Here is a 27991-nt window from a genome sequence, read left to right as displayed (position 1 = left end):
GAAGACGTGGCAATGGCACAAAAGGCAATTGAAACGGACTCCAAACCGACTGACATACTCAACGGCGATATACATGAGCCTGCTGGTCAGGCCGAGGCATCGCTGGATCCAGAATCGGACGAGAATGTCCCACTGGACGCAGAAGAGCTCAAAGAAGCCTTGGGGAGACCTCCTCCCGTCAATAGTAGCTACCTTCCACTGCCTTGGAAAGGTCGCTTAGGATACGTGAGTCGCGATGCGCAGCAACTCATGCTGTCTTTGTAACAAACCAAGTACTAATTTTCTAGGCTTGTCTAAATACCTACCTGCGATACTCCAATCCTCCCGTCTTCTGCTCTCGTACCTGCCGCATTGCCTCTATCCTCGAGAATCGACATCCGCTGCAGGATCCCGATCAGCCTGCGCATCCTACAAAGAACCGTCCAGATCGAGATCAACCTGCCGACTTAGCCCGAGGGCAGGCCTTCGTGGAATCCTTAGGCCTGGCCAATGCGCGCGATCTCGTAAAGCTCTTGCGCTGGAATGACAAGTATGGGATCAAGTTCATGCGATTGAGCAGTGAAATGTTCCCGTTTTGCAGTCATAAAGAGTACGGGTATAAACTAGCACCATTCGCCTCGGAGGTGCTGGCAGAAGCAGGCCGGGTCGTTGCTGAGCTTGGACACCGTGTCTCTGTTCATCCAGGGCAATTCACCCAGCTAGGGTCTCCGAGGAAAGAGGTGGTGGAAAACTCATATCGAGATCTAGAGTATCACTCGGAAATGCTGCAACTGCTCAAGCTGCCACCACAGCAGGACCGTGATGCCATTATGATTCTGCACATGGGCGGAGTCTTCGGGGACAAGGGCGAAACTCTGGACCGGTTCCGAAAGAATTATGCTCCATTGTCACAGGATATTAAGAATAGATTGGTTCTGGAGAATGACGATGTCAGTTGGACAGTACACGATCTGCTTCCCATCTGCGAGGAATTGAATATTCCTTTAGTCCTCGATTATCACCACCACAATATCTTGTTCGACGCAAACGAGGTCCGCGAGGGCACAGAGGATATCATACCTCTCTACGACCGCATTGCAGCCACCTGGTCGAGGAAAAATATCAACCAAAAAATGCATTACTCTGAGCAGACCGCGTCTGCTATCACTCCCCGTCAGCGTCGCAAGCACAGTGATCGGGTAGCAACATTACCTCCTTGTGCCCCTACAATGGATTTAATGATCGAGGCCAAGGATAAAGAGCAAGCAGTATTTGAGTTGATGAGAACATTCAAACTCCCCGGCTATGATCTCGTTAATGAACTTATACCCTACATACGAACTGATGAAAACAAACCCTTCAAGCCCCCACGAAAAACCAAGAACAACAGTGGCTTTGTTGATCTGGAAGGGGCCGTGCCACCCATTCGCACTGTCCCGGATGATGAAGTCGGCATGGGTGGCCCTGATCGAAGAGTCTACTGGCCACGAGGCATGGAAGAGTGGCTCCGACCTGCCAAGAAGGTCGTGAAGACTAAATCGGCAGCCAGTCCAGCAAAGGGCAGTGCGCCAAAGAAAATCAAAGTTGAGCCCACCGAGCCGAATGGTACTGAAACGAATGATACCCCAGAGTCATCGGCAAAAAAGCCAGCCCGGACGCCGCGAACTCCAGTCTCTAAATCCCGTGCGAAACGGAAAGCCTCAGTCGTCGAGTCTTCCCCGGAATCCGAGGAATTGAGTTCCAAACCTGCCGAGGACCCTGTTTCTCGGCGCAGCATTCGAGCTAAGAGGGTCAACTATCTTGAGGATAGTGCATAGAAAGCCCTGGAGACGACATATCTGTATTCTACTTTGCATTTTGAAGCCGCAGGGCTTCAATTGTTTGAATGTTCATATTGAATGTTCATATTGAATGTTCGTATTTCAAAATATTTGCAGGAATTGAACCTTGCGTTATTCCCGGATTTATCTGACTGGGTATTCGTATCGCCATACCTAGTCTTCAAATGTATATCTAAATACACTTACCACTAAGGGATGTTTCCTTAACCATGTACCTCACACCGTACCTAGCACTAGAAGCTGAGTCAATTCCCTAGTTTATGATTACCGTATTACGGTAGTTTCATATTCGTACTTCAACCCGTTCAATACTTCACATTTCGCAGATTTCGAGGCTTTGGGATTACTGGTGCGTAAGGCTGCTTCGGTAGGGGTGCGGCTCAACATCGCCGATCCATGGATATATATAGATTTGAGGATCGTCAGAACATATCTCTTTGCAGCGTGAAGGGAAAATTTTCAATTATCAAACTCATAATCGACACAAGATCATTCAAATCCCATGATTCTTCCCATACCGATACGTAAAAGTGGTATCACAGGAGATTGATATCATAACAGGTAGGAAACCAGTGCGGGTGATGGGGCCGAATCATCTGGCGTCATGCCCCCGCAGGAACAGGAACATTTGAAACGTCTCAGCTTCCACTTCACCCTCTCATATCATTATTGCTTTCATCTGGGCACTTGAGTATCTCCAACCAAGGTGAGCATATATATTATCACAGATATTGGTGTTTATACAAACTAAAGGCCCCGCACAGTTCGCTCTTACTCGTAAACCTGTTGCAGGGACTCGAGTCCATCGCACAAGAAGCCACCACCCCAAATTACCAAAGAAACCGAGACCCTGGCGCCTAAACCACATTCTCGTTGGCCAATCCCCCGGTTCAGACAATTTCTCTTTCGACGCCCACTGGCCCCGGGCATTTTCTCGAGCCACCCTCTCCGCCGCGACCCCAAACAAAGTACCTTCTCAGCCCTCCTCCGCATCCTCGTCGGCCCTCGCAGAACCCGTCACGCCCAAAACCGCCTCTGGAACCTCCGTCACGAGGCTCTTCCCGCATTCCGACACCGGGCGCAATCACGCATCTACCGAGCCATCGTTCAGCGCCAGGCGCGGCGTGCAGCGCGCCTTCGCGGACTCGGCGGGGGTTTTGTAGCCTATCTCCTCGGACCACGGCGACGGTCACGAGGCGGGAGAGCGGCAGCTGGCGTGTTTGCAGGGGCTAGGTACATCGCGAAACGTGTCAGAAATATTCGTAGGCCCATCGACGGGCCAAAGGATGCCGCACAAACCTCAATGGCGTCGTCTACGTGGGCCGGGGATGGCTCATATACTACAGGGAGCCGTCGCAAGAAGGCATATGAGTGGCTGAAGGCAGCAAATGAGCTGGGTCAGACATACACGTCACGGTGGACGGGGCAGGGAACCAGTAACCAGGAGGACTATTATCATACCCCCGGCGCATTTCCGGATGTTGAGATAGCTCGTTCTGGAGATGAGGAGATGGTCCTATTCCCTAGCTACGCAAGGACATTGACGCCGAAAAAGAAGGATGCTGGCTTGCGCCCGCGCCGGGATTCATGGACGGAGACCATTGATGACTATCGGGGTACTTCCGAGAGGGATGACTTTACATCTCGCTGGGATGAATCTGAAATGGAGAATGCGGTGGTGGAGGTTGATGTCCGTGGATGGATTTATGCCCCAAACCGAGGACCGATGAACCGCAAGCATCGCCTGATGATTAAGTTAGCCAGGACATTGAGCGGAATTCCGACTCCATCCGGCGCTGCCAGTGATGAGAGCTCTGACAGGGTTTTAGGCAAAGGCGAGGACGAGGATGTTGACAAGCAGATGCAGACTCTAGTCAGCAAAGCGGAGCAGGACGCTGACCCGGCTTGGAAGATCTCTAACGCAGATCGCAACCGGACAGATTCAGGCCAGCCTGCAACAATGACCAAAGACCAGATTTCCATGGCCAATGCGCATCTCATGGAGCGATTGCGTCCATTCTTGACGAATCCTATGGCTGGGATGCCTGTGACCGTGTTCTTTTTCGATGACGAACAGAGTGAGTCTCGGAATATGATGACAGACGAGTCTGGCCATTTTAATATTCGTGCTCCATTGAAATTCGTACCCACTCACATTCGAGTGCTTGCGTCTGAAGATCTGTCTGCCGCAAAGGCAATCGAAATCATCGAGCCGGTGGGCATCAGCTTGATCAGTGACATCGACGATACTGTCAAGCACTCAGCTATTGCCAGTGGAGCGAAGGAGATGTTTCGGAACACCTTTGTTCGTGAGCTAGCTGAACTGAAAGTCGGGGGAGTCGATGAGTGGTATACGCAAGTAGCCAAGAAGGGCGTGAAATTGCACTACGTCTCCAATGCTCCCTGGCAGCTGTATCCGCTATTGGATAGATATTTTAAGCTTGCGGGTCTACCACCAGGATCTTTCCATCTCAAGCAATATTCAGGCATGTTGCAAGGAATATTCGAGCCAACAGCCGAGAGAAAAAGAGGGAATTTGGAGCAGATCCTCCGCGACTTTCCTGAGCGCAAATTTATCTTGGTTGGTGATAGTGGAGAGGCTGATCTGGAGGTCTATACCGATATTGCTCTGGCTAATCGTGGTCGGATTATGGGAATCTTCATTCGAGACGTTACGACACCAGAGAAGAAGCCCTTCTTTGACAATTCAATTAGTCACCTAGAGGGGCCTGATGTTCGCAGTCGCAGCACTCCGCAGCTCGTGGGCTCGGATTCTCCCCCGAGAAGGCCAAGCCTGCCACCTCGTCGGCCCGTGCCAACTCCGCCGGAAAGAGAGGCGAATAGTGTCCCTGTCGGAGATTTGATTGATCTAGGAGATGACGATACCATTGAGTCCGCAAAACCGAGCCCAACGACGAAACCACGAATGCCTCCAACCAAGCCGAGCAAACCGTCATCACTCCGGACTGATACATTGAATAATCCACGCCAGCCTTCTCAGGAATCAATTCGTCGAAAGGCAGTGCCCCCGTTGCCACCTCGGGGGGCAACAGCCGGAAAAGACTCGCTGGTTGATCTTGGCCCGTCCCCGTCTATATCTCGTACTCAAACCCAACCGCTGCTGGAAGACAAGAGTCAGCCCTCAGCACAATCATCTCGCTCTAAAATACCACCACCTCTCCCGCCACCGCGGCGCACAAATACCGCATCGTCGGCTACCAGCTCTGCATCTAGCACGCCCGCTCCACGGGCTGCACCTGCAGTCCCGGCGAACAAGCCATCATACCCAGCATCTGCCGCTCAAAATGCCTTGGCATATGCTACTGAACGACTCAATCTATCTCCTTCACCATCAGCTGGACTACGGCAATCAGCATCTAACCAATCCCTGCCTCGACAGTCGACCAATGGTTATAACAGCTACAGCGGTAGCGACTCTAGCATGCCACCCGCGCCTCTGCCCAATAAACGTGAAGAACTCTGGCGGCGCCGTTGGGAGCGTGCCAGCGAAATACTTGAGAGCCATGGTGTTGTGCTAGGCAGTTGGCGTGTTGGCAGTGATGCACAACCGGTTTGCATGTGGTTAATTGAGGAGGCTTTGAAGGAGATCAAGGCCAATGGTGCTGGACGCCGATCATAGAATTACATCTTGTCCTGCTTTCAACTGGGACTACTTGAGCAGTTGTACATATTGCTAGACCATCTCAACCTATTCTTACTGGAATGTATACCCCCAGGACTTTTCCCGGCGATGCTGTAAGCCGAATACTCTTATTAAAGTTCTAGATACATATTTTGATCGGGATTTGGCTTAATAGGCAGCGTGCACCGCACTAGCAAGGGACTCTTCAGCGACCCAGTCCGGTAAGATTATTGAATAGGTACATAGCCCGTACCCGCAGTATGACAGGGCTCTGCAATTCGACCACATGGATGTCAATTCGTACCTGGGCTCCCTGCAAGTGATACATAAGGCAACAATAATCGATGCACCATATTTGAATTTCTGGATGCTGAAGTTTCAACCTTGACTCTCGTGCCTTTTGACTAGGGGTTTATGGGCAACCCCCCTGTAGATCGTCGGATTGATCCATGATCCCGGCTGCGCCCATCGATCTCGCATTTTTTTAAGGGTCCGATGATTTTTGAGAAGTCTGACAGTAGCTTTCAGGATTTAAGAAGACCTACTAGTTATGAAACCACTGGCTGATTTGTTCATTTTGTTCAATATCGATTATACTGTTGTACTACTCCAAAGGCCGGTCACGGTATTGTTAGCAGAGTGGGTCATGTAATGCAGATGATTACTATTCCACGCTCTCTTATTCGTGACGGAGAGAATGTCGATCAAAGCCTATATTGAAACTAGGAAAGATGGATATTTGCGGCTTTGCACGGGCTGCATACTTATATGTGCAGCAATTTAAATGGAACACTATTTATGTAAGTCTGAAGATTACATCACCTAACCCTCGGGCCTCGGTTGAAAATCATCACGCGCGTGATTGGCACACCCTAAATCTGGGGTATTCAACAATGATGCCACTCATTCTCCTTTTCTCTCACCCGACGACTCTGTTAAATCATGCCTTCCGAAACCCTTACCCGTGCGGAAGTCGCTAAACACAACACCGAAGATTCTCTTTGGTGTATCATCGACCACCGCGTGTATGATCTGACCGATTTCGTGGATGCCCATCCGGGCGGGTCCGTCGTGCTCGCTCAAGTGGCTGGCCAGGACGCCACAGCCGACTTCTACAACCTGCACCGCCAGGAGGTGCTAGAGAAATATCGTGACCAATTATGTATTGGAAATGTCGAGGGTGAGAAGCCTGAGGTTATTGAGCCTAAGGTCGGCGCCCTGAGCTCTGTACCCTATGCTGAGCCGCTGTGGCTGCGCCCGCAGTTTAAAAATCCTTATTACAAGGAGAGCCACCGTCGGCTGCAGAAGGCTATGCGCGAGTTTACCGATAAATACGTTACTCCCGAAGCACAGGAAAAAGAAAGAGATGGCACTTATATTAGCCAGGAGTTGATCGATCGAATGGCTGAAACGAATATTCTGGCTATGCGTCTGGGCCCCGGCAAGCATCTTCACAACCGCACGCTGCTTGGTGGTATTGTGGATGGCAAGGAATTTGATTATTTCCATGATATGATTGTCGCGCAGGAATCCGTGCGCGCCAATGCTCGAGGTGCGTGCTTCTGATGGGCTACTCTGAGGATGATCTTCTAATTTCTCCTTACAGGTTTCCAAGATGGCAACATGGCTGGCATGACTATCAGTCTTACAGCAGTGCAACAGTGGCTACGGGATCCCGTGCTGAAGGAGCAAGTGACAGAGGAGGTCTTGTCTGGGAAGAAGAAAATGTGTCTTGCGATCACTGAGGCTTTTGCTGGTAGCGACGTTGCGGGTCTGAAGACCACCGCTGAAAAGACACCAGATGGCAAATTCTACATTGTGAACGGCACCAAGTCAGTGTTCATGAACCCGTGAACGAAGTTCTAGGCTAATTCTATTTTCTTTTAGGAAGTGGATTACCAACGGCATGTTCGCCGACTACTTTGTCACCGGCTGCAAGACCGAGAAAGGATTCACTGTGCTTTTGATTCCCCGCGATGACGGTGTTGAGACCAAGCAGATCAAAACTTCATACTCGACTACCGCCGGAACCGCTTTCGTTCAGTTTGAGAACGTCAAGGTGCCCGTGGGCAATATCCTCGGCCAGGAACACAAGGGTTTTGCAGTTATCATGTCAAATTTCAACCATGAGCGCTTCTACATGGCCGCGGGTGTGACTCGATGCATGACGTCTGTCGTCGAGGAGTGCCTCAAGTGGTGCAACCAGCGGATAGTGTTCGGGAAGAAGTTGGTTGAGCAGCCAGTTATGCGCCAAAAGTAAGTCTATCATCGGATATCTCGTAAAAAAATTTCCAAAGCTAATTTGAAATTTATAGACTTGCTCGCATGATCTCTCTCGCCGAATCCCACCAGGCTTGGCTAGAGTCCATCGCTTTCCAGATGTGCAACTTGACCTATGCTGAGCAGGCGAAGCATCTGGCCGGCCCAATTGGTCTGCTCAAGTCTAGCGCAACTCGTGCCGCCCATGAGGTTGCCGACCACGCTGTGAATATCTTTGGCGGACGCGGTTTGACCCAGACTGGTATGGGCAAGGTTGTGGAGATGTTCCACCGTGGATATAAGTTTGACGCTATTTTGGGTGGAACGGAAGAGATTCTTGCGGATTTGGGTGTTCGGCAAGCGATGAAAGACTTTCCCAAGGCGATGCTCTAAGCTTTAGATGTAGAATCTTTTACTTAGGTACCGATGTGTTTATATCATATACCAGAATTCTGCCCCAGATTCAAGCTTCACAAAAATGGGAGCCGCTCGCAATGTAGGTCTTCTATTCTATTCATCCAATTAGCACAAAGAATGAGCATCGTGGTACTGAAATGAATAGATACCCAAGCTTCCGTAGGGCAGTGATAAGGTTCTGATAAGGGCCGCCAAGCTTCGGATCATTGTTGATGCGTGGGGCTCAGCAGCGTGTCGTCACCTCAGTTGCCTGTCATTCTCCCCCATTTAATCCACTTCCTTATCCCAGATTCTTCAGACATCACATCTGGACGATCAGCAAATATTTCAAAATGTCAGACTCAAATCCATTTAGCACAGACAACGTCCTGGACGTCGCAATCAAAGCTCTCCGTGATGAACAACCGAGTCTCAAAACACCCTATGAAGCTATCGCTCTCATTGGCCATGCCTGCATGGCGGCGGTAGGCTTTAGGCTGGTGGGACTCGGAGAAGACCATACCATAGGTATGTCCATCTCATCTGTTTCAGTGCTTCAACTTCCTGATAGCTGATCTTCAACAGAGTCCACAGAGACGCCCGCCCTCCCCGCAGAATGGAACGCTAACAGTACCTTGACCTTTCGATATGACCACGAACAATCTGCAATGCAGTACCTACTGAGAGTGAGTCGACTTGGTAACAAGGCCGTGGTAAATGCCCTGGGACTGGGCGATGACCGCACTGGCTCTTTTGATCTATCAGTGAAAGAATACATCTCGGAGTCTGCGCTTCCATTATCATCCACAGACAATATCACCAATGCTCTTCATGCTGTGTTCATCTCCTCCGATCGTCTCAGCGAGCTGGTCGCCCTCTTTAAAACCAATGTGATCCAGAAGCTTGCCCCGGCGGTGGATAAGGAGGCCTCGCAGGCTTCAACCAGGGAATTCCAGGAAGCACTTCGGCAACAACCAGAAGACAGACCTCGTCATGATCCTTTACGGGATGATTCTATCATGCCCGAGCCCGCTCGTCCCTACCCATTTGATGACCCCCTGGCCGCTGCACCCCGCCAGCCTAATCCAACGGGCGATTTTGCACCTCCAGGATTCGAGGATGAGTTTGAAATGAATCGCCCCCCACGCGGGATTGCTCCTGGTTTTGATGGAGGAAGAGGTGCATACGGCATCGGTGATCGTGATCTTTACCCAGCAGGACTTGGCCCGCACGACCCCTTTCGAGGACCAATGGGGCCTGGCTTTGGGTCCGGTGGTGGTATGCACCCATCATTTGACGACCCTCTCTTTGGTGGACGTGGTAGCGGTGGTGGGTATGATCCTCGTGCGCCACCAGGAGCCAGATATGACCCCCCTGGACCTGGTGCTCCACCCTTTGGCAGCAACCGAGGACCGTTTGGAGGGCCCGGGGGAGGATTTGGTGGAGGCTTTGGTGGCGATATCATCTAAGAGTATTAGGGCTCCTTTGAGTCATCAGGTAGGCCGATGAAAGTACAATATGACTACGAAACGAACTTCATGATCATCGTTCGCTTTGACTGCATTTAATGAAATGGATTATGCTATACTTTGCGTGTTAATATTTGTTAAGTTCCACCTAGATGAAGATTAAGGCTACAATTAAACTCATAAAAGAAAGGTCCGCCATGGTTTACAGGAAAATAAGAGAGGCAAAGCCTTGGAGCTAGCAAGAGGTCTGATGTAGATGTTTGGTTGTCCTGTATAGTGCCTCCAATAGTCAAAATGGTCCCCCAAGGAGATAGATTCGCATAAAATCCTCCTTGGTAGAGAACAAGCTGAAAATGATAGAGAGTTTAAACAAGTCAAATGAGAGAAACCACTATTCAATGCACCGCCTCATTCACGGTTCAAAGGTTCACGACGTAAGAAGCGGTGTGGCTGGTGATGTGGCTCAAACTTGAACCTCCAAACTTGACCTTCCCGCATCTCTTTCTCCCTTTCCTGTTTCCCCCTCCAACCTTCCCCCATCCGTCATCCCTTGAGTTGATCTTGGGGATAATCTATCAAATCTTTGAATTGATTTTCTGATTGTTATTTCCTTTTTAAACTTTCTGCACCCACTACCGACCGACACGGAATCCTGTTCATTTCTCACGAGACCGCCCCTCCCCCAACTGGCCCCTCCTATTTACAGCTGTGCCCACCATGGATAACAACATGGAAATCGACACGGCGCGCTCGCCTGAGCCACATCACCTTTCGCCCGTAACCGATTCCGGCTCTATACCGACTTTGGATGGTTGGATCGAGAGTTTGATGACGTGCAAGCAATTAGCGGAGGAAGATGTGCGGCGGCTGTGCGATCGGGTGCGTTTTCTCTCGGAAGCTGGGATGGATTGGAAGAAATTGATGATTTAATACTGCCCGCAGGCACGAGAAGTATTGCAAGAGGAATCGAATGTTCAGCCAGTGGTATGTGTCGTGGCTCTTCTCCGGTCGGGTCGGGCCAGGTCCCCACCATCAGCAGCCCACTGACCTTTCCAACAGAAATGCCCCGTGACAGTCTGCGGTGATATCCACGGCCAGTTCCACGATCTAATGGAGCTGTTCCGCATCGGTGGTCCTAACCCCGACACAAACTATCTCTTCATGGGTAAGTGTTGACCTGGCGGGCGGACAGTGGGGTCCTATATCGGCGACGAGATGAAAATCCTAATATTTGCTTTTTCCTCCCATGCAGGTGATTATGTCGATCGAGGCTACTACTCCGTTGAGACTGTGACGCTCCTGGTCTGCCTCAAGATCCGTTACCCCCAGCGTATTACGATTCTTCGTGGAAACCACGAATCCCGCCAGATCACTCAGGTGTATGGCTTCTATGACGAGTGCCTGCGCAAATATGGCAACGCCAACGTGTGGAAATATTTCACCGACCTTTTCGACTACCTTCCCCTCACAGCTCTCATTGAAAACCAGATCTTCTGTCTGCACGGTGGGCTGAGCCCGTCGATCGACACCCTGGACAACATTCGATCTCTGGACCGCATTCAAGAAGTCCCGCATGAGGGACCCATGTGCGATTTGCTGTGGAGTGACCCCGATGATCGTTGTGGCTGGGGAATCTCTCCTCGCGGTGCGGGGTACACATTCGGACAGGACATTTCGGAAGCGTTCAACCACAACAACGGCTTGACTCTGGTTGCTCGGGCTCATCAATTGGTGATGGAGGGATATAACTGGTCGCAGGATCGAAACGTAGTGACCATTTTCTCAGGTATGATTTATCTGGCTCTTGGGGCAGCAACAATGAAAACAAGGAAACTAACTCAACTATAGCACCCAATTACTGTTACCGCTGCGGTAACCAGGCCGCTATTATGGAGATTGATGAGCATCTGAAGTACACATTGTGAGTATTGCCTTTTGCCCCTGGAGAGAGGATTCCGCTAATGATCATGCCCTAGTCTACAATTTGACCCTTGCCCCCGAGCGGGCGAACCCATGGTATCGCGACGGACACCTGACTATTTCCTGTGATAGATTTCATCTTTGTCCTACAGAGGGCTCGTGGGCCGGCAGAAAAAGAAGGCTGCATACGGACAAGGCTCTCGCCTTTTTAATTTTGTATGGTTCGATGCCTAGCCGTCTGTTGATACCAATCATGAAAATAAAAGACCCTTTTGCCAGATTCAGCTTTGGTCTCATCTACATGTTGCTGGGTCGGTCCTTAGATGGCTCCAGTCTAAAACTATTTCTGATCTTAGAGTGTTGCGAAACAGCGGTGTTTGTCACTCCCGAGGCAATGGACTAGCGATATAAGATTGCCGCTTTGCTAAATAGCTGAGCGGTCTCCTAGAGTCAAATTTTCTCTTGGCTAATGGTCACCAAGCGCAGTAAAAAGATGTGCCAAATCAATGGAAATGCAAGGTAGTTGTCACTGCTACCTATGACGATACTCTCCCAGGAAGATATCTTCGACCCAGCATTATACAAATAAATATAAGCTATTCTATAGATATGCAGAAGATTGCACCTTTTAGACTCGTCAACATACAAGGTATTTTGACCTTCATCTTCATTCACTACTACAGCCAATTGACCGACAAATTGATCACAGCGGACTGATCTCCTGTCCACTGCTTTGCGGTTTTCATGAACTTACCTATACTGCACTGGCAGCAGCATGTGGCCCTCATCTCCATATACCTGTTTTGAACTACTTAATTACACAAACTAATAATAAGCGCGATGGGGTTGACAGAACATTATATTTACAGTGCTTTAAATGCAGCTGCATATCTAGGCAATATTACCCAATGAGAAGTGGAAAAGGCATTGAAAATCACAGAACGTTTCGAAGTTCGACTGGTCGGGAGAAGAAAACCTCCAAAGAAGAGAAGAAGAGAGGACCTCCCTGTGACAGGGATAAGAAAATACTGACAACTTTTGAGAAAGCACATAAACTATTTCTATAAACACATAAGTGTAGGCAGCAGAATACTTGAAAATACGAAAAGATTCTTCTCTTTTTTTTAGAATACTTATGACTATCCAAGATACTTATGATACAGACAAGTTCTTTGCCTTCGCCAAGATCTCCTCAACCTCCTTGGCATGCTTGGAGAAGTTATCAACCAAGCTATCCCACATCTTGGGCTCATGCTCATGCTTCTTATCACTATTCCAGGCATAATCGGTAATGGTGAAAGGCCGACTCGACTCAAACATAAAGGCAATGGACGCTTCCGAGATCCGCATCTCGGGCGGCACGTTATCACTAGCAGCCTTGAACTCCTCATATGCAACGCCGTGAGGTACCATTCCACATTCGAACGATACACCTCCCGGCTTGAACGCGTCCGATCGACCACCGTAGTCACCGTAGATCAGACCCATCAGTTCTGACGCGACGTTGCGGTGGTAGTATGGAGGTCGGTAGGTGTCTGTGTTTGCCATTAGAAAAGGGGATTCTGTGATATTGAACTGCATGACATACGGGAAGCAACATCCCATCTTGGGGAGAAAGTAAGGAAATCAGCCAATGGAGCCGTCAGGTCTCGAGACTTGGCTGTGAGCACGCAGAAAATAGACGGATCAATATGGTCCACGGAGATAGAGCCAACGTTCACGAATTTGGTCAGATCATATTTATATGGGACCTGTCAAGGTTAGCCACAGCCCGACGTTTGTAAGGAGAATCTCGTGGCAAGGGAACATACGTAATTTCCATGCCAAGCAACCACATCGAATGGACTGTGGTTCTGGGTGCTCTTGAAGAACTTTCCACCGAGCTTATAAACAATCTCCCAGGGCTCTTGGGCAATTTCATAATGGGCAACGGGGCTCAGGAAATCCCGTGCATTGGCCAGCCCATTGGCGCCCAGAGGCCCGAGCTCTGGAAGCTCGAAGCAGGTTCCCCAGACCTCGAGAATATATCCTCGGGAAGGGCCATCAGGCAGCTCCACGCGGAAGCGAAGACCACGCTGAATGACAACAAGCTCACCAGGCTGGACATAGAGTTTACCGAATTCAGTCTGAATGTCCAGTGCACCCTGTTGCGGGACGATCAAGAACTCGCCATCGGAGTTGACGAAGGCCTTCTTTGTCATGCTCGTGTTGGCCGTGTACACGTGTGTTGCGATACCCTCACGGAGAGTGGGGTCTCCGGAGCCAGCAATGGTCTTGAGACCGGACACAAAGTCAACCTCACCAGTCTCTGGGATGTCAAAGGGGTGCCAAGCCAGCTGGGTGGGGGAGACATGGATCCGAGGGTTCAGCGGGAGAAAGTTAGACTCCGTGTCTGTGTTGTCTGGCATTTCGGTCTGGGGATGTTAGTCTTTGTTGACAGGAACGGGTGTTATACATACAAAACCTTGGTGTGCAACTGCCGGACGGGCGCGGTACAACCATGCCTTCTTGTTGGCGTGTCGTGGAGCCACAAAGGCAGTTGCGGTGATCTGCTCTGCGTACAGACCAAAGCGCACTTTACGGGGGTTGTTCTGGCCATGTGGAATAGTGCCAGGAACCGCTTCAGATTCAAATCTGAAGAGCTACATCAGCCAGTTGAATCGCTAGATGCAGGTGAATGTGAATACATACGAGTTGCCGAATCCGGCTTGATACTGGTTGATGTTAGTCAATCTATTGTGATATTCGAGGATGAATTGGTCTCATACCTGGTAAGGGTCATTGTGCCTTGTGCGGAACGAGGGGATTGTTCCATCCTTCTGCGTCTCGGCCCAATGGAATATCTTTTGATATTCCGTGGGGTCTGATAATCCATTTGTCGAAGGCATAATGGGGAAGTGGTGAAGAAACTAAAGGGGTAAATATTGATTCTACGTATCTTCAACGGCCCAGGGGCAGGTTTATATACTTCAGAAAAAGCAGGCACGGTTCACACTGTGGGGTCAATTGCTCGACTCCGGATATAGATAGTAGGAACCAGAATGCCAATACTATCTCGAGTGGAGACTAAAGACACGGCTGGAGGGAACACGGATTGCATCGTCATCATGGAGCCATAAAATCAGCTGAGCAACCGTGGGAGGCCTCGGGCGACAACATCACATAGAAAGACAGCAGAGTCGGCATGTCTCGACAGGGTCGCTTTGCCGGCCTCCCCGGGCAGTGGATCACGATTCGTGCACAGAGCCAGTGGGGAAGCCGGATGCAGGCTTAAATTCGACAACGATTGGATTCGCGGAAACGACCCCACATGAGTCAGGTCTGAGTAACGGTGGAGATGATGCGCGTGGGGAGTAGCGCTGGATCTCGGACAATCCATATGGCCTCAAAGCCCGGTTTTAAGTCTGGATTAAATTGTTGGTTCATTTGGTGGGTCAAGTGTCTTGCCGTTGTGATCGGTGAGGGCGAGGACGGGAATGAGGCCATACAACAACTGCCGAAGTCTACATAAACAACCTTTATGTGGCAACATTGAATTTTGTGGATTCAGCGATAAATTGAATATATCGGAAAACTGTGCCGATGTTGACACCGTGCACTCTGTGCGATTCGCTATTCTATCTAATTCAGGAGACTAATTCGGCCGGCCGTGAGTGCACCCAGAATGGGCATGTACACGCTACTTCCAGCCTCTCGAAGGACTTGGCAATGTTCGACTCGTCGGCGAGCAGCAAATTGGGCCTCGTTAATTTCCTTGCACTCTCCCAGCGGTCCATACGCAAACCGCTGATCACCAGACCATGGTGCCTGCCCAGATACTACAAAGTCAATCCAGCGTTGCCGCATCTCCCGTCCAACCGTCTGTGCGCCGGGATTGAAGCTCAGATCAACACCCTCGAACAGGAGGAGTAAATCCACCGCATGATGGGCGCGGCTTGATGGTTGCCAGGGATTAGGCTGGTCAATAACATAGTTGTAAACACGCTTGTTCGCAGCCCGAAGCTTTTCCGAGATAACCTCAACCGGAAGGGTGTATCGGGCATCGTTAACGATATCCAAAGCGCCCAACTTGGCAGCGGTAGGTCGATCGGCAACCACCTGATACATTTTGCGAAGCTTTGTTCCCATCCCTGGGTTCTGGTCAAATGCGGCAGCAATTGCCTCACCATCTAGAAGCTCGACCCCATTGCGCCAGATCACCGACTGTAGGAAGTTAATGTCTTATCCATTGTGGTGAGTATGTAGAAGCGACACTTACCTCATACTCAGTGTCACCGATCATCACTTCATCCACTAGCTCTGGCTTGGTTTCCCAATTATCCAATTCAGGCTCTTCCTGCATCCACATGGTGTTCACATTGCATTCCTTCAGTGCCTGGATCAACACAGGAACAGAAGATGATCGCAAGGAAGATTGGCCCAGTTCTTGAACCTTAGCTTCCAAAACCTTGATCAATCCAGTTCCTCTCTCAACAGGCAGCGGGAATGACAGATAAAGAGTTCCAGAAGCCAATATAGCCCGCTTGACAGGTGGGCCAGTGATCAGATGCGCATGAGTATAAATGGCTCCAGCACTTTCACCTGAAAGGGTGATATTGTTCTGGTGAAAATCAATAGGTATTCAATGAGTTGACAAAAATCAGAAATGCTCACCGGGTCACCGCCGAACGACGCAATGTTTTTGCGTACCCAATCGATGCCGATGCGTTGATCCTTCAACGCTAGGTTCTTCTCTTTGCCATCACCGAAGCTGAAAATATTCAACCGATAATTGATGGACACGAAGATCATGGGCTTTCCTGATTTAATAGAGTCCGCAATCATCTTTGTCGGATCTGAATATCTCTAAATTAGTTTTTATTGAAACACGGGGGTCTTCTCAACCTACCACAGATCTTAGAGGCAGCCGAGCAGAATGTCACAATCTGCGAACCACCTTAAAATGCATATCAGAATCCTATACCTCGATAAATGATGATAGATAAATGATGATAACATACCGTGAATCCAAACAAGCACGGGCAAAGGGCCGCTAGTCGATGGAACCGGAGGACAAGTGATCTCCAGATTCAAACATTCAAATTCATCTTCTGCCTCCGGGGCAATTGGAAAGTCCTCAGGAATCCGAAGAAGATGGCGAATATCCACATCAGCCTGGGGACAACGGGGACTGTTTGGATTGTCAATTGTCAATATTGAGAGCGATGTAGGAAATCAAGTATAACATACCCATATTTCGTGGCATCTATGGTAGCCCCCGCAAAGCTCTCTACTGGCTCAGCTCTTTCGAACCTTGCAGGTACACTGGCATACTTAATTCCCAAAAATTGGTGGACCGGTAAACCTTCATCATTTCGCTCGATGCCCTTGAATGTGGCATTCAAGGACGGGTGGTAAATTTCGGGGGCTGACATTGTGACTGTGAAGTGGAATAGAAACAGCAACAATCATAGAGACAGGCACTCTAGAGTAGAGACCGGCTAATGATCCGCCCTTCAACTCCCGGGATATCCACCACGGCGTTTCTTTGGAGATCCATTGTCCCAGTACACACGTTATGTGGGGCTCTTGCGGGGAACCCACATTATGGCCTTTCGTTCAAGACGGATAGTTCGGGATTAAGATGAAATCATAGCAGTTCGAAAATATTTAGGACAGTAACCGTATCGTAGGACCTATGCAGCGCAAGTGTTCATCTGAGTAAGCTGGCTGATTTGTGAAATCAAGTTAGCTGAGAAAAACCGTTGGTGTCTTCTAAGTTCTACCCCAAGCGTCCAGTGGATTTCTCCCCGAGCTTAATCACGTGCACTTGGATTTGACGAAACAATACGAATGAACATATTGCTTTTAAAGTGAGTGGATTTTTGTTCAATATATACATTGATGGGAGATTCTATAAGCGACGCAATTGCATCCATGCAAAGGTGACTCATCAATCACCCCGAGCCTTCTTGGTCATCAATGGCAACGACAGGCTTTCTCAGGATCCAACCACCCATGAAAAGCAACACTGGAACGGAAGAAACTCCCGTAATCAAGCCCATAGCCCATCCCATAGTGCCCCAACCAGCACTTTGGCGGATAAATCCAGCAAAAAAGGGCCCGATCAAGTTACCCGCTGCGAAGCTCATATTCGTCAATCCAAAGGCCAAAGCCATTGCACCTCCCCGACCAAAGCTATCGGGGGACTCAGTCTCTTTTTCATTAACTGAGTAAAAGACTTCAGCTGCAAGCGGGGTCATTGAAACAGCAATGCATAGACCCAACAGCGCTAACAACGCACAAAGCACAACTTTGTCATGCATGGAATTATCTGTCACGAGTCTCAGAAGCACTGATACTGGAACGGCACAGAGAAATGCACCCGATACAATATAGCGAGGCGATTTGGGGTATCGGTCAATCACCATTCCGGTTATGGGGTCGATGAGGTGAGGAAGCATAATCGCAAAGAAGATCAGTCCTTGGCCAGTTTGTTGCCAGCCAAAGGTGTTCTCGACGAAGATAGGGAGGACGCTGTCGAATGATGTCAAAACCAGAGATACAATAAAGTATCCCCAGAGTGCGATCACGAGACGGGGTGAGCCCAACAGGGCCGCGACCTGTCTCAAAGGATGGCGGGAGCGTTTCAGCGTCTCTTTATTGTCGATCGGCGGAGCATCAATGACCGGGACACGATCATTGCTTGCTGCTCTTTCCTCGCCCTTCTCCCGGGCTGGTGACAGTGGCCTCATTTCCGGAGCAAGCCACTGGATAGCATGCTTCTGCTCAATCAACACCACTCGAAGAAAGATGTCAACGCCAATCAACCCGAATGCGAGTCCAAAGACAGAATAGTATCCGCCGTGCTGATACAGTACACCACCTAGCAGTGGGCCTGCCACTGTACCCATACTCAGTGCCATCGACACGTATCCGACTGCTTGTCCAAATCCATCCTTGCCCACAGTGTCCACTAGCAAGGCGATGCCCACGGTCCACACAATGGCAGAAGCCGCACCCTGACACAATCGACCCGCGACCCATAGACCGATACTTGTTCCCACGCACAACAATGCTGTTGAAGCGGCCAGTGCCACTAATCCGAAGAGAAGGGGCCAACGACGGGATTCAAATCGGTCTGCCAAGTAACCCACCACAGCTAATGAGGTCCCAAAGTCAGTCATATTCGAGAGAATTGTTTCGAGAGGACTGCTTACGCGAAAAGGCTAGAGTTGCCGCTGAGTATAAAGCTAAAAGTATTGAAGTCCAGTATTGGACTAGGGAAAGATTCTGTCAGTATAAATGTGCATCATGAAAGCAAATAAAACTTACCCTCATCTTCAGGGACACCAACTCTGCGCTGCAAAGCCGTTGGTGTAACAGGCACAATCTATACAATTAGGAACCTCATCCGCGATCGTGGGCAAAAAGATACTTACCAGGCCATACATAAAATAATCCTAGCAAACATTAGCAACGTGAAAAATAGATTGAAATTTTGCATTAATCTCACCGTCGCCGCGGCAAAAGAAACAGTAAAGATGATAAACCATTTGGCTGATCTAATCTCTACCAATTTTGGGCGTGTAGGTTCCTTGTGCAGGTATCTTTTGAACCCCATGATATCATAGGAGAGGGTGCTCGCACACCTGGGCGCCAGGGATTGTACAACTTAGTAGACCGCGAAAGAGATAAATCAGTGTAACGTGGAATTTTGGTAATTAATCGAGAGACGGAACATATTTGAATCGGACATTTTCTGACAGGTGAGACAAATCTTACGGGAATTCAATGAAGTCCGATAACGCGGAGCCCGCGGGCTCCGACTGAGCCCCACTCGGGCTTCGTCCGGGTTGTTCGTAGAGACTAGTGACAATACCTGTAGATCATGGAACCTTGCCATTCGAAAATTATGTGTCTATGTCCATGTTGACTCGGGATCAGAGTGTATCCAAATGTTACACAAAACATACCACCTAGGCGGCTAAGCCAACACTTTGAATTCATAATCTCGCCAGTTGTAATCTGTGAATCTTCCCTATAATTGAGCTTTGGGTGCTTTGCTCTTGAGCAAATCCTTAAGCTGCCGCCTCAGAATCTTGCCACTGGGGCTCTTCGGAATTTGATCCACAACAAAGATACCTCCGCGAAGTCGCTTGTGGTTCGCGACCTTCGGGTTCAACCATGAGTGAATGCCATCGGTGACAGTCTTAACGTCGTTGGACTTGGCTTTCTGACGGAGAACGACAAAAGCAACCGGAAGTTCGGTGGCTTTCTCGTCAGCCCACATGCCCACAACTCCCGCGTCCTCGATATCGGGGTGTTCAATCAGCTTTCCCTCCAGCTCACTGGGAATGACCTGAAGACCCTTGTACTTGATCATCTCCTTGATACGATCCAGGATAACGACGTAGCCTTCCCTGTCAATAGCCCCGATGTCACCGGTGCGGAACCATTTGGTCCCATCAGGCTCAGTGTAAAAGGCACTCTTGGTCGCTTCCTCATTGTTGTAGTAGCCCGAAACCACGTTCGGTCCGCGACACCAGATCTCTCCTGCTGGTGTAGATCCATCAGCATTGGCGGTGACATCGGTCATAGTCTCGGGATCCACAAATCGGAATTCCATGTTATGAGCGATAACTCCGACGCCTGATTCACGTTTATCCAATCGGTCATTTGGGATGCCCGTTGCCATGGGAGAGGTTTCGGTGAGACCCCAGGACTGGGTGCAGAAGACCTCCGTCTGGAAGAGGGCTTGAAATTTCGCTTCCAGAGCCGCGGCAAGCTCACTGGTGAGAGGAGCTGCTGCGGACATGATTCGCTTCACGCTGCTCAGGTTATACTTAGAAACTCGCTCATCCTTTACCAGCATTAGGGCAATTGGGGGCACCAGTGCTAGCTCGTCAGGTTGGTACTTCTCAATGCAGCTCAGGTAGGTGTCAAGGTCGAACTTGGGAAGAATGACGACCGAAGTACCCCAGGTCATGCATTGGCACATGTATAGATTGAGTCCGTAGATATGACTGAACGGGAGGAATGCAACGGCGGTGCGTCGCTGTGGTCTTTGCGCCGGAGAGCCAGTTTCGATCATCAAAGCTCGCCATTGTTGAAGATTGGCGAGGATATTACGATGGGTTGACACGACGCCCTTGGAAGGTCCGGATGTGCCAGAAGAAAAGCAGATAAAAACGGGTCTCTCTGCGGCTTCGGTGGGCGAGATTGCAGTGAGAGTACCTTGAGGAAATGTACTGGCGAGGTGCTCACATGTCGCTTGACCATCGACGGGAGAGGCACCGTCTAAGAGAATGACCTTCTCAACAGCTGTTCCTTTTGCAGCTCTCCGAGCCGTTTCAAGCAAAGACGAATGCGCTACCACGAACCGCGCACCACTCGTCTTCAATTGCGCGTTGAGTTCGAGAGCAGTCAAGGCCGCGCTAGTTGGAGCAACAAGACAGCCAGATCCCACGATACCATAGCATGCGATTGCGTATTCAATGGCGTTTGGGCTGAACAAGGCCACGACGTCGTCCTTGCGGAGACCGAAAGTCTGCTGGAGCCCGTTTGCTAAGGACCGAGTGCGCTGAATCACGTCCGCATATGTGTATTGCTTCCCCGATTGCGCGTCAATGTAAATCGGTCGATCATGAGGAACATTGTACGGGTTGGAGAAGATATATGAGATCAAATCCTCCGAAATGATGTCTAGATCAGGATAATGCGACCGATAGATCTTGGCCGACATGTTTGCAGATTTGCAGCAGTCAAAAAAACAAACAAGGACTGAAGAGATCTGTTCCCTCCAAATGTCCAAGATGTGACCTACAGACTTTATATAACTGGGCATTCAAGAGATGAGCCGGGGCCCCAGAAGTAATGAGTGGACCCACGGGTGACGCGGGAGACGCAATCAGAGGATCCGGGGGAAGCTGCTTTGCCGTCGCTCCTTGCCGAGTGGTCGACCCCAGCGTTTTTGACCTATCAAATCCTCGGATTCCAGGACCTAGGACCTCTAGATCCTCGGCTTGCGGTGCCCTCGGTTTGATCTCGCCTGGGACAATTCGGGATTATGCTAGGGTTGTGCTATGCCCAAGTCCGAGGGTGTACAGTCTTATTATAGCATACAGTAAGCGTACTAGCGTTCCATGAATTTGAAACCCCGCTCTTGAATATTCTGCCCCCTTTTCTGCCAATCACAACCTCACCAAGTACACTCTCTACCTAGTATATACATGTTATCACTTGGCATTAATTGGGACGTTCTTAATAATCCCCCGATAATAACTTAGAACTCTATATAAAGGAACACGCGGTTCTTTTTTGGGTTATACTTATCGTGTTAAGTTCCATTACTAGTTGTTTATCATGCTACGTATTGGTAAGCTGTGAGCAAGATACGGTGGTGTTCAAGACGGACTGAATTTTTTCAAACTCATGGAACGCCACTGCATCCTACATCCGCACCAAAATCAATCTATTGCATTTTCAAATTGCAGAAGTCCGTCCATGAAATCATAGAATTTCCGTAAATCTCCCAAACTAAGAGTATAATAGTAGATTAATAATGGATTTTGGGTACAGATGCAAGGAAGACCAATAATTGGCAATACTGACTATTGCTAGTCTATCGTCCCTATGTTACCCATTATCCCGAGTCATATACTCGGAATGATTGTTTTCGCTATAGGTAACATCGTATCGCTTGTTTCTCATATTCTCTTCCTTCTCACGCTCTTTCTTATTCTACTCTTAGTTTTACATACATAAAAAAATATTTCCAGTTCCCCCTCTTTCTCTCCTCCCTTCCATCCCACCCTCAAAATTGGAATCAAGAAGCCCCCTTTAATGCTCATAGAATTATGGAGCAGTGATGGTGTGGAATCTCTGCTGAGAATCTGTTCCCCACCCGTCTTTGGGCAAAAAGCGAAAGGGATCACATTGACGGGATGATGAATGAATGCCAGGGCTCGGTTATGGTTTGCTTTCAGATTCGGGTCCAGACTGTTCATGTTTATTTCCAATTTGCTTATCTTTCCTGTTTGCCAAAGCTGCATATCAGCGTTCTACAAAATGAAGAAAGCGACCCTCAACAGGATTTGATAGGTGAGAAGTGATGATTGATACCCTGTGAAGGCCTGTGAATCAATTTGTGTTCCTATTCACTTGTTACCACTACTTTACAAAAGGTAACGGTAACACTGCCCCGAAACATCCAGAGCGATCCCGAAGAGCTTCCGGAGCACCCTCGTCGTTCACCTCTATATTCCGGCTGGCCGACGTCAGCCCTTCTGCCCTCGCTCGCTTCCTTCAATGATAAGCGTTTTTCTGCCTACAATTACACGATTTCAGAAGCTCAGGCGAAGAAATGATCTGGTTTCAAATTGCTTCTACTCTCTAGCGCTTACTTTCGAGCTCATCGCCTGACGACCATGGTCTGTCTTTCTGTGTGAGAAATGGATATACCGAGACCTTGTTCTCCCTTGTTTCTTCTCTCCTTCATAATGACAACGTATGCTTCATTTGACGAAGTGCTAAAAACAAATAGCTTCTCTTGATGTTAGCTTAGCGTCTCTGGCCCTCGCAAATTGGCACAAACAAGAGTCGTAAAACGTAGAGAATTGACCTAAGCGGGGGCTTCTAGCATTGTATTACTGTCATTTGGTACGTGACTGGTAGTTTGTCCAAATTTGAAAGTATAATTAAATGAATCACACTCGGAACGAAGAAGATATATTAGCTCACGAATCCTTCCATACCAGTGATCTCATTCTGTCTTCTCTCCGAGGAAACGGGACCATTTTGTTCGAGCAACTCTATCAGTTCCGCTTTTAGAGAGTTGAGGGCCTTATCGCTGCCGGATATGTCATTACCGTCATCATCAATAGAGGTCAATGCAAGAACAAAATCCATTGCTGTATGGCCATCGGCATTTTTGACATGTGGATTGGCTCCATGCTCCAGAAGAAGCTTGACATTCTCCACCAATCCACTACTAGCTGCGAGGTGTAATGGAGTGGCCCCAATCATGTAATCATAATTTAGCGACCAGTCGCTCGACTCAGAAAAGTCAGATTGATGGGCACAATGATTGGAGTCGGACCCAGATCCACCGTCGGAATCCTGATACTCGGGTATGGAAGTGTTGTCATCAATTTCACCACCTTCTGAATCTTCGTCTCCTCCAGACGCATTAATGCCTCTCCCACTGGCGGAAGAAGAATCGACCTGCGATGACCTGATCTTACCAGATGAGATTTCTGGCTCATCGATGGACAACTGATCTTCGATGATATTTTGATATTTCATTCGAGCGTCCCTCGGTAATTCCCGAAGCTGGAAGTTGACATCTGCAGTCTCCGAGCCAAGAAGCACTTGCAACGTCGATCGGTTTTGGCTCATAGCTGCAGAGTGGAGGACGGTCATCTCTACCTGATAATGTTCATCCTCCATCTCGAAACAAACATTCGCCCCGTAGCGAAGTAGCAGATGGAGAATCTCTTTTGCTTCCAATCTTTCATCAATATCACACTGGAGGCATGCTATGAAGAGCGGCGTTGACAAACTATGCGGAGGAAAGTCTATCTCAGCTCCACGTTCGATCAGATATTTGACCATTTCGACATCGTCGCTAATTACAGCCATGACCAGAGGAGTACCTGAAAATGGCTTGACTTTTAGCTTGCTGCCTGTGTCGTCGAGATCACTGTACCAGGATTCCTCCCATCCGTAGGCATTGATGTCTGCATTGGCGTTTAAAAGAAGGTCCACAGCCATTCTAGATCTCTGCACGGAACGCGCAAGCGGTGTTGCTCCGTGGTCACCAGGCTCGTTAGGGTCTTCTCCGTTTTCTAGAAGAGAGGCAAGAACATTCGCAAAACCAAATTGAGCAGCAATATTCAAGCTCGTTGTGTTCCACGGGACATGTTGATTACCCAGACGTTGGTAAATTGCGCACCATGTCCTGAATGCCGGTTTGTTCACACTGCAAAGGGACAGCATCGACGACATCCATTTTGGATTGTTATCAAGTTTGGCTTCTTGGCAGTGTTCCGTCCAATAAGTTGCGGCATACTTTAGAAATGGATTATTCTTGACATACTCAGGAACACTTGTGAAGGTTTCATCACCATCGTTGTCAATTGTGAGTGGGGATTTGGAAAAACAAGTGAAAGAAAGCAGACTGATGCAGACTTTTGCGAGTAATGTCTCTGAATCCAGCGGACTGAAACTGTTTCTCCAAGTGTCACTCTTGTGGCTCGTGTCGTCGTTCTTGACCAGGAATTCCTTGGCCGTTTGGTGGATGAGAAAAACAGAGCCGTTGTCAATGGTCACCAAAAGACCACAAACATTTTTTATTCTCATTTCGAAAGCGTCTGACTGTTCGATCCCAATTTCGTCATATGAGCGATATTCTAAATCATTGGCAAGAGCAGTGGCTACTCTCATGTCATCGACTGCCAAAGGCTCCCGGGCTGCCAGAATGATATGCAGGAGCTGCCTTGCAAGGTCTGGGTGGCGGCATCTCCTTAAGATTGCATCGTAAGCTTCAATCAGACTTCGCGGCAAGCCTGAAATAATCTTTTGCAATTCTCGCTTGTTGGCTGGTCGTTCACTGAGGCGGATCTCTTCCATTATCAGACTGAGCCACAGATACGTTCTATTGTCGACTGTGTGCAACTCCTCAAGCAGGTACTTTGTTGCCTCTTTGTCGAACCCCCTCTCAGTAGCAAGCTTTGGGACCTTGGCATCAATGACTACATCGATCTCATCTTTGATTTTTTCGGATTCATGATCCCCTGATAAGTGAATCGTAGGGGCCTCCTTTATGAGATCATAGAATTGCGAATGAATGTGGGAATAAGGACGGCTGGTTAAGAGGAATTTCAACTTAGGCCGAACGTCAGCTCTTAAATCATTCTTGAACTGATGGTAATAATTGGTGATCGTTTCGATCAAAAAGAATCGATCAGTGTCACTGCATTCGTCGAGGGCGTCCAGTACGCACACGATTTGTCCGACGATGGGGTCAGTAGCCGCTTGACAGAGAATACCAAACATTTCGTCAAATAAGGTGGGTAGCTCCTCTTTATTTAAGTCGTAAGACCTAAGAGCATGCTTCACTAGAGACGGGAATACCGAGAAAAGCTGGTGTAGGATTGCAGATATGGCGCTGAGTGCACTTCTTTGATACGGGGAGATGTCTTTGAAGAAGAAATAACAGACAGCGGACTGCTTCTGATGGCTCAAGGTGATCAGACCCTCATCGATAATTGTCTTTGCTAAAACGGATTTGCCCGAACCGGGCTTAGCAGACAGCCAAAGAAGATCGGGTCCTTCATTTTCTCGCCAAGCGAGAAATTTGTCATTCTCCAGGAACCAATTTCCTGTTTCAAGAACTCTTTTTGGTGTTCTGTTTTTCTGATTCTCGTACGGATTCGATTGTCGAAACAGACGTACACACTTGCGCTCCTTGTCGATCTGTCGCCAAGCAGATTGCATCATAGTCTGCTGCTCAATACTATGTGTCGTTTTCTTTAACTCTTGCTGAACCTCCTGCAGACCGCGTTGCATGTTGTGCTCACTGACTTGCAACGCTCTCTCAATCCGCTCGTGACTCAAATCTTGAGCAATATCGGTGCACCTTGCCTCAAGAGTCTTGATCTGACTGGTTAGACTCGTCCAGTCATCGGCTTTGAAGATATCTCGTCCGTAACGTATCGCCCAATTATCGGAATACTGTCTCACTAATCGAATCTGGAATTCGAGAATTGTCTTATACAGCTCCACCGCCGTACCCTCAAAGTCCTTTACAAGCTCCAGGCTATCAGACTGATAGTTACTCCAAGTTAGTCCGGAGTTCCCTGGTCTGATAAGCCTTTCCATGACCCTTAATCTGCGCACAGAAAAGGGAACAGCCTCAAGGCCATCATGGGCAGCCGACTTCTGCTGTGACGGATTCAAAAGAAGCTAAGACACAAGATAAGAAATGATCGGAGAATCTTGATCAGTCTTCAGGACATACCGGCAAGAAAATGCACACCCCAGCCCACGCTAGTGCAGCATGTGGCTCAGCACTGACAGCTGAGGATACGAAATCCTTGGCTGCAACCACAATCTTGACAGCTTTGTCAAACTGACCACTGAAGTCCACGGAGTGGCTACCAATCTTGACTTGCAACTGAGCTATATCGACTTCTTCTACTTTGCCCTTCGCTATTTGCCGTAGCTGCTCCTCGCGTTGATACGATCCAGCTGGCGCTAAATACCGGTCGCGTCAGACAGCCAACTTCGCAGCAGGGTATTTTCAAACTCACCTAGATGATTTTGGCTCGAATCAACGTTTCCTTTGTCCTTAGTCAACAATATTTCTTCGTACTTCTCTATCAGTTTCGGATCTTCTCCGCTCAGAGTAGCGTAGGCTTCATCCCATAAGTCCCGGGGCGCGCTGTCATTAGAAGTAAAATTGGGGTCAGAGTTACAAGAAGCCGATTGTAGAGTATGGCTGCTGGTCGCAGTTTTTATGCTATCGTTTTTATCAGTGCCCGCTTTCGATAGTGATGGTGATGACGATGGCGACGGTGACAGTGAAGTAGGCGTCTCTTTTCCATCCGAGGGACGCAAGCTCTTGAAGAGGGCCCTCAAGCCCATGGTAGAGCAGTGTTGGCCTGACTTGGACCCTCTATAAATCCTCGAGCCTCAACTTCGGAGACCCAAAAGCTTGAGGGCAATTTGGCGGGGTGTCAGCCTGTTCCTCCGTCTGACATCGCTAATTTAGCGGCCTTGGCGTACAGTAGTCGATACATGACTAGTGGCCAATAGGCCAGCTTTATATAATCCATACAATAAAACCGACCGCCCTACACTCCTCGGATTCAGCTATATCGTTCCTTCTTTCTATTCCCTTCCTAATCCGTTCCACCTAATAGTCTGCGTAAGTGTCTTCCGTCGCTTCGGAATATTGCAGATGTCTTCAATCTGAAGAAATCACCTACCTTAGACTTCGTTGGCGGATGTAGGATCATCAGCGGTCAGGTGAATCGCTCATTTTTTTTTCTGTGCACGAAGTTATACAGTGCGTATAATTGGCAATCAGAGCAACGTAGTCCAAATTGAAAATATTAAGTTCATATCAGAATCTATGTGTAGTTAGTGCTAGGGTCTGCGATTAATCATTCCCGGCGCTTAACTTACCGTCACTTGGTGTTGTACAAAAGTAGCGAAATGTTTTCTGTGACTAAGGTTTATTAGTTATTAGTACGGTGTATATATCCTACTCGCGGCGGTAGAATACCACACGTACTGCAATTCTGAGGTTAATGTAAATGTATAGAAGACGTGGATATGATCGGAGTAAAGAAGTAGCAAAGATGGGATGCAACCAGTAGTGCACTTTCAGATTCATGCGTAAATTCATATGTTAAGGAAATTGTCCGCGAAGTTTTCCTTCGTAAATACGCTAATTATGCGCGAGAGAACGCTCAAATACTTAATAATAATGATGTAAC

At 48.7% G+C, this 27991-nt stretch overlaps 10 protein-coding genes across 10 annotated transcripts; 5 read left to right on the top strand and 5 right to left on the bottom strand.

Moving 5' to 3' along the window:
- Window positions 1–12: 12 nt before the first annotated feature.
- N7484_005972 (UV-endonuclease UVE-1) lies at window positions 13–1796 on the top strand (the record flags this gene model as incomplete). Its single annotated transcript, XM_057116391.1, has 2 exons — window positions 13–225; window positions 288–1796. 2 exons carry the CDS (start codon window positions 13–15, stop codon window positions 1794–1796), a joined length of 1722 nt encoding a protein of 573 aa, XP_056972274.1.
- A 1327-nt stretch (window positions 1797–3123) lies between these two features.
- Window positions 3124–5460, top strand: N7484_005971 (phosphatidate phosphatase App1 family protein; the record flags this gene model as incomplete). Its single annotated transcript, XM_057116390.1, has 1 exon — window positions 3124–5460. The coding sequence occupies one exon, from the start codon at window positions 3124–3126 to the stop codon at window positions 5458–5460; it is 2337 nt and encodes a 778-aa protein (XP_056972273.1).
- Window positions 5461–6405: 945 nt separating this feature from the next.
- Window positions 6406–8115, top strand: N7484_005970 (acyl-CoA dehydrogenase family protein; the record flags this gene model as incomplete). The annotated part of the gene is made up of 4 exons (XM_057116389.1): window positions 6406–7015; window positions 7070–7295; window positions 7351–7719; window positions 7779–8115. 4 exons carry the CDS (start codon window positions 6406–6408, stop codon window positions 8113–8115), a joined length of 1542 nt encoding a protein of 513 aa, XP_056972272.1.
- A 356-nt stretch (window positions 8116–8471) lies between these two features.
- Window positions 8472–9587, top strand: N7484_005969 (proteasome inhibitor PI31 family protein; the record flags this gene model as incomplete). Its single annotated transcript, XM_057116388.1, has 2 exons — window positions 8472–8646; window positions 8704–9587. 2 exons carry the CDS (start codon window positions 8472–8474, stop codon window positions 9585–9587), a joined length of 1059 nt encoding a protein of 352 aa, XP_056972271.1.
- Window positions 9588–10205: 618 nt separating this feature from the next.
- N7484_005968 (serine/threonine-protein phosphatase) lies at window positions 10206–11636 on the top strand (the record flags this gene model as incomplete). Its single annotated transcript, XM_057116387.1, has 6 exons — window positions 10206–10466; window positions 10530–10571; window positions 10647–10752; window positions 10840–11373; window positions 11436–11508; window positions 11564–11636. Exons 1-6 carry the CDS (start codon window positions 10305–10307, stop codon window positions 11634–11636), a joined length of 990 nt encoding a protein of 329 aa, XP_056972270.1. The 5' UTR covers window positions 10206–10304.
- Window positions 11637–12659: 1023 nt separating this feature from the next.
- Window positions 12660–14395, bottom strand: N7484_005967 (putative homogentisate 1,2-dioxygenase; the record flags this gene model as incomplete). The annotated part of the gene is made up of 6 exons (XM_057116386.1): window positions 12660–13042; window positions 13096–13258; window positions 13319–13921; window positions 13967–14141; window positions 14199–14221; window positions 14276–14395. 6 exons carry the CDS (start codon window positions 14393–14395, stop codon window positions 12660–12662), a joined length of 1467 nt encoding a protein of 488 aa, XP_056972269.1.
- Window positions 14396–15128: 733 nt separating this feature from the next.
- N7484_005966 (uncharacterized protein) lies at window positions 15129–16921 on the bottom strand (the record flags this gene model as incomplete). Its single annotated transcript, XM_057116385.1, has 6 exons — window positions 15129–15710; window positions 15766–16107; window positions 16161–16342; window positions 16396–16443; window positions 16508–16677; window positions 16737–16921. 6 exons carry the CDS (start codon window positions 16919–16921, stop codon window positions 15129–15131), a joined length of 1509 nt encoding a protein of 502 aa, XP_056972268.1.
- Window positions 16922–17443: 522 nt separating this feature from the next.
- N7484_005965 (MFS transporter) lies at window positions 17444–19110 on the bottom strand (the record flags this gene model as incomplete). The annotated part of the gene is made up of 5 exons (XM_057116384.1): window positions 17444–18648; window positions 18707–18739; window positions 18822–18879; window positions 18929–18949; window positions 19003–19110. The coding sequence occupies 5 exons, from the start codon at window positions 19108–19110 to the stop codon at window positions 17444–17446; spliced, it is 1425 nt and encodes a 474-aa protein (XP_056972267.1).
- Window positions 19111–19527: 417 nt separating this feature from the next.
- N7484_005964 (acyl--CoA ligase) lies at window positions 19528–21231 on the bottom strand (the record flags this gene model as incomplete). Its single annotated transcript, XM_057116383.1, has 1 exon — window positions 19528–21231. The coding sequence occupies one exon, from the start codon at window positions 21229–21231 to the stop codon at window positions 19528–19530; it is 1704 nt and encodes a 567-aa protein (XP_056972266.1).
- A 1988-nt stretch (window positions 21232–23219) lies between these two features.
- On the bottom strand, window positions 23220–27134 carry N7484_005963 (uncharacterized protein; the record flags this gene model as incomplete). Its single annotated transcript, XM_057116382.1, has 3 exons — window positions 23220–26453; window positions 26509–26744; window positions 26801–27134. 3 exons carry the CDS (start codon window positions 27132–27134, stop codon window positions 23220–23222), a joined length of 3804 nt encoding a protein of 1267 aa, XP_056972265.1.
- Window positions 27135–27991: the final 857 nt, after the last annotated feature.

This window comes from Penicillium longicatenatum (genome assembly GCF_028827895.1).
Source record: "Penicillium longicatenatum strain IBT 33135 chromosome Unknown contig_3_segment0_segment0, whole genome shotgun sequence".
Lineage (NCBI taxonomy): Eukaryota > Fungi > Ascomycota > Eurotiomycetes > Eurotiales > Aspergillaceae > Penicillium > Penicillium longicatenatum.
This window is presented reverse-complemented; position numbering and strand designations above follow the sequence as displayed.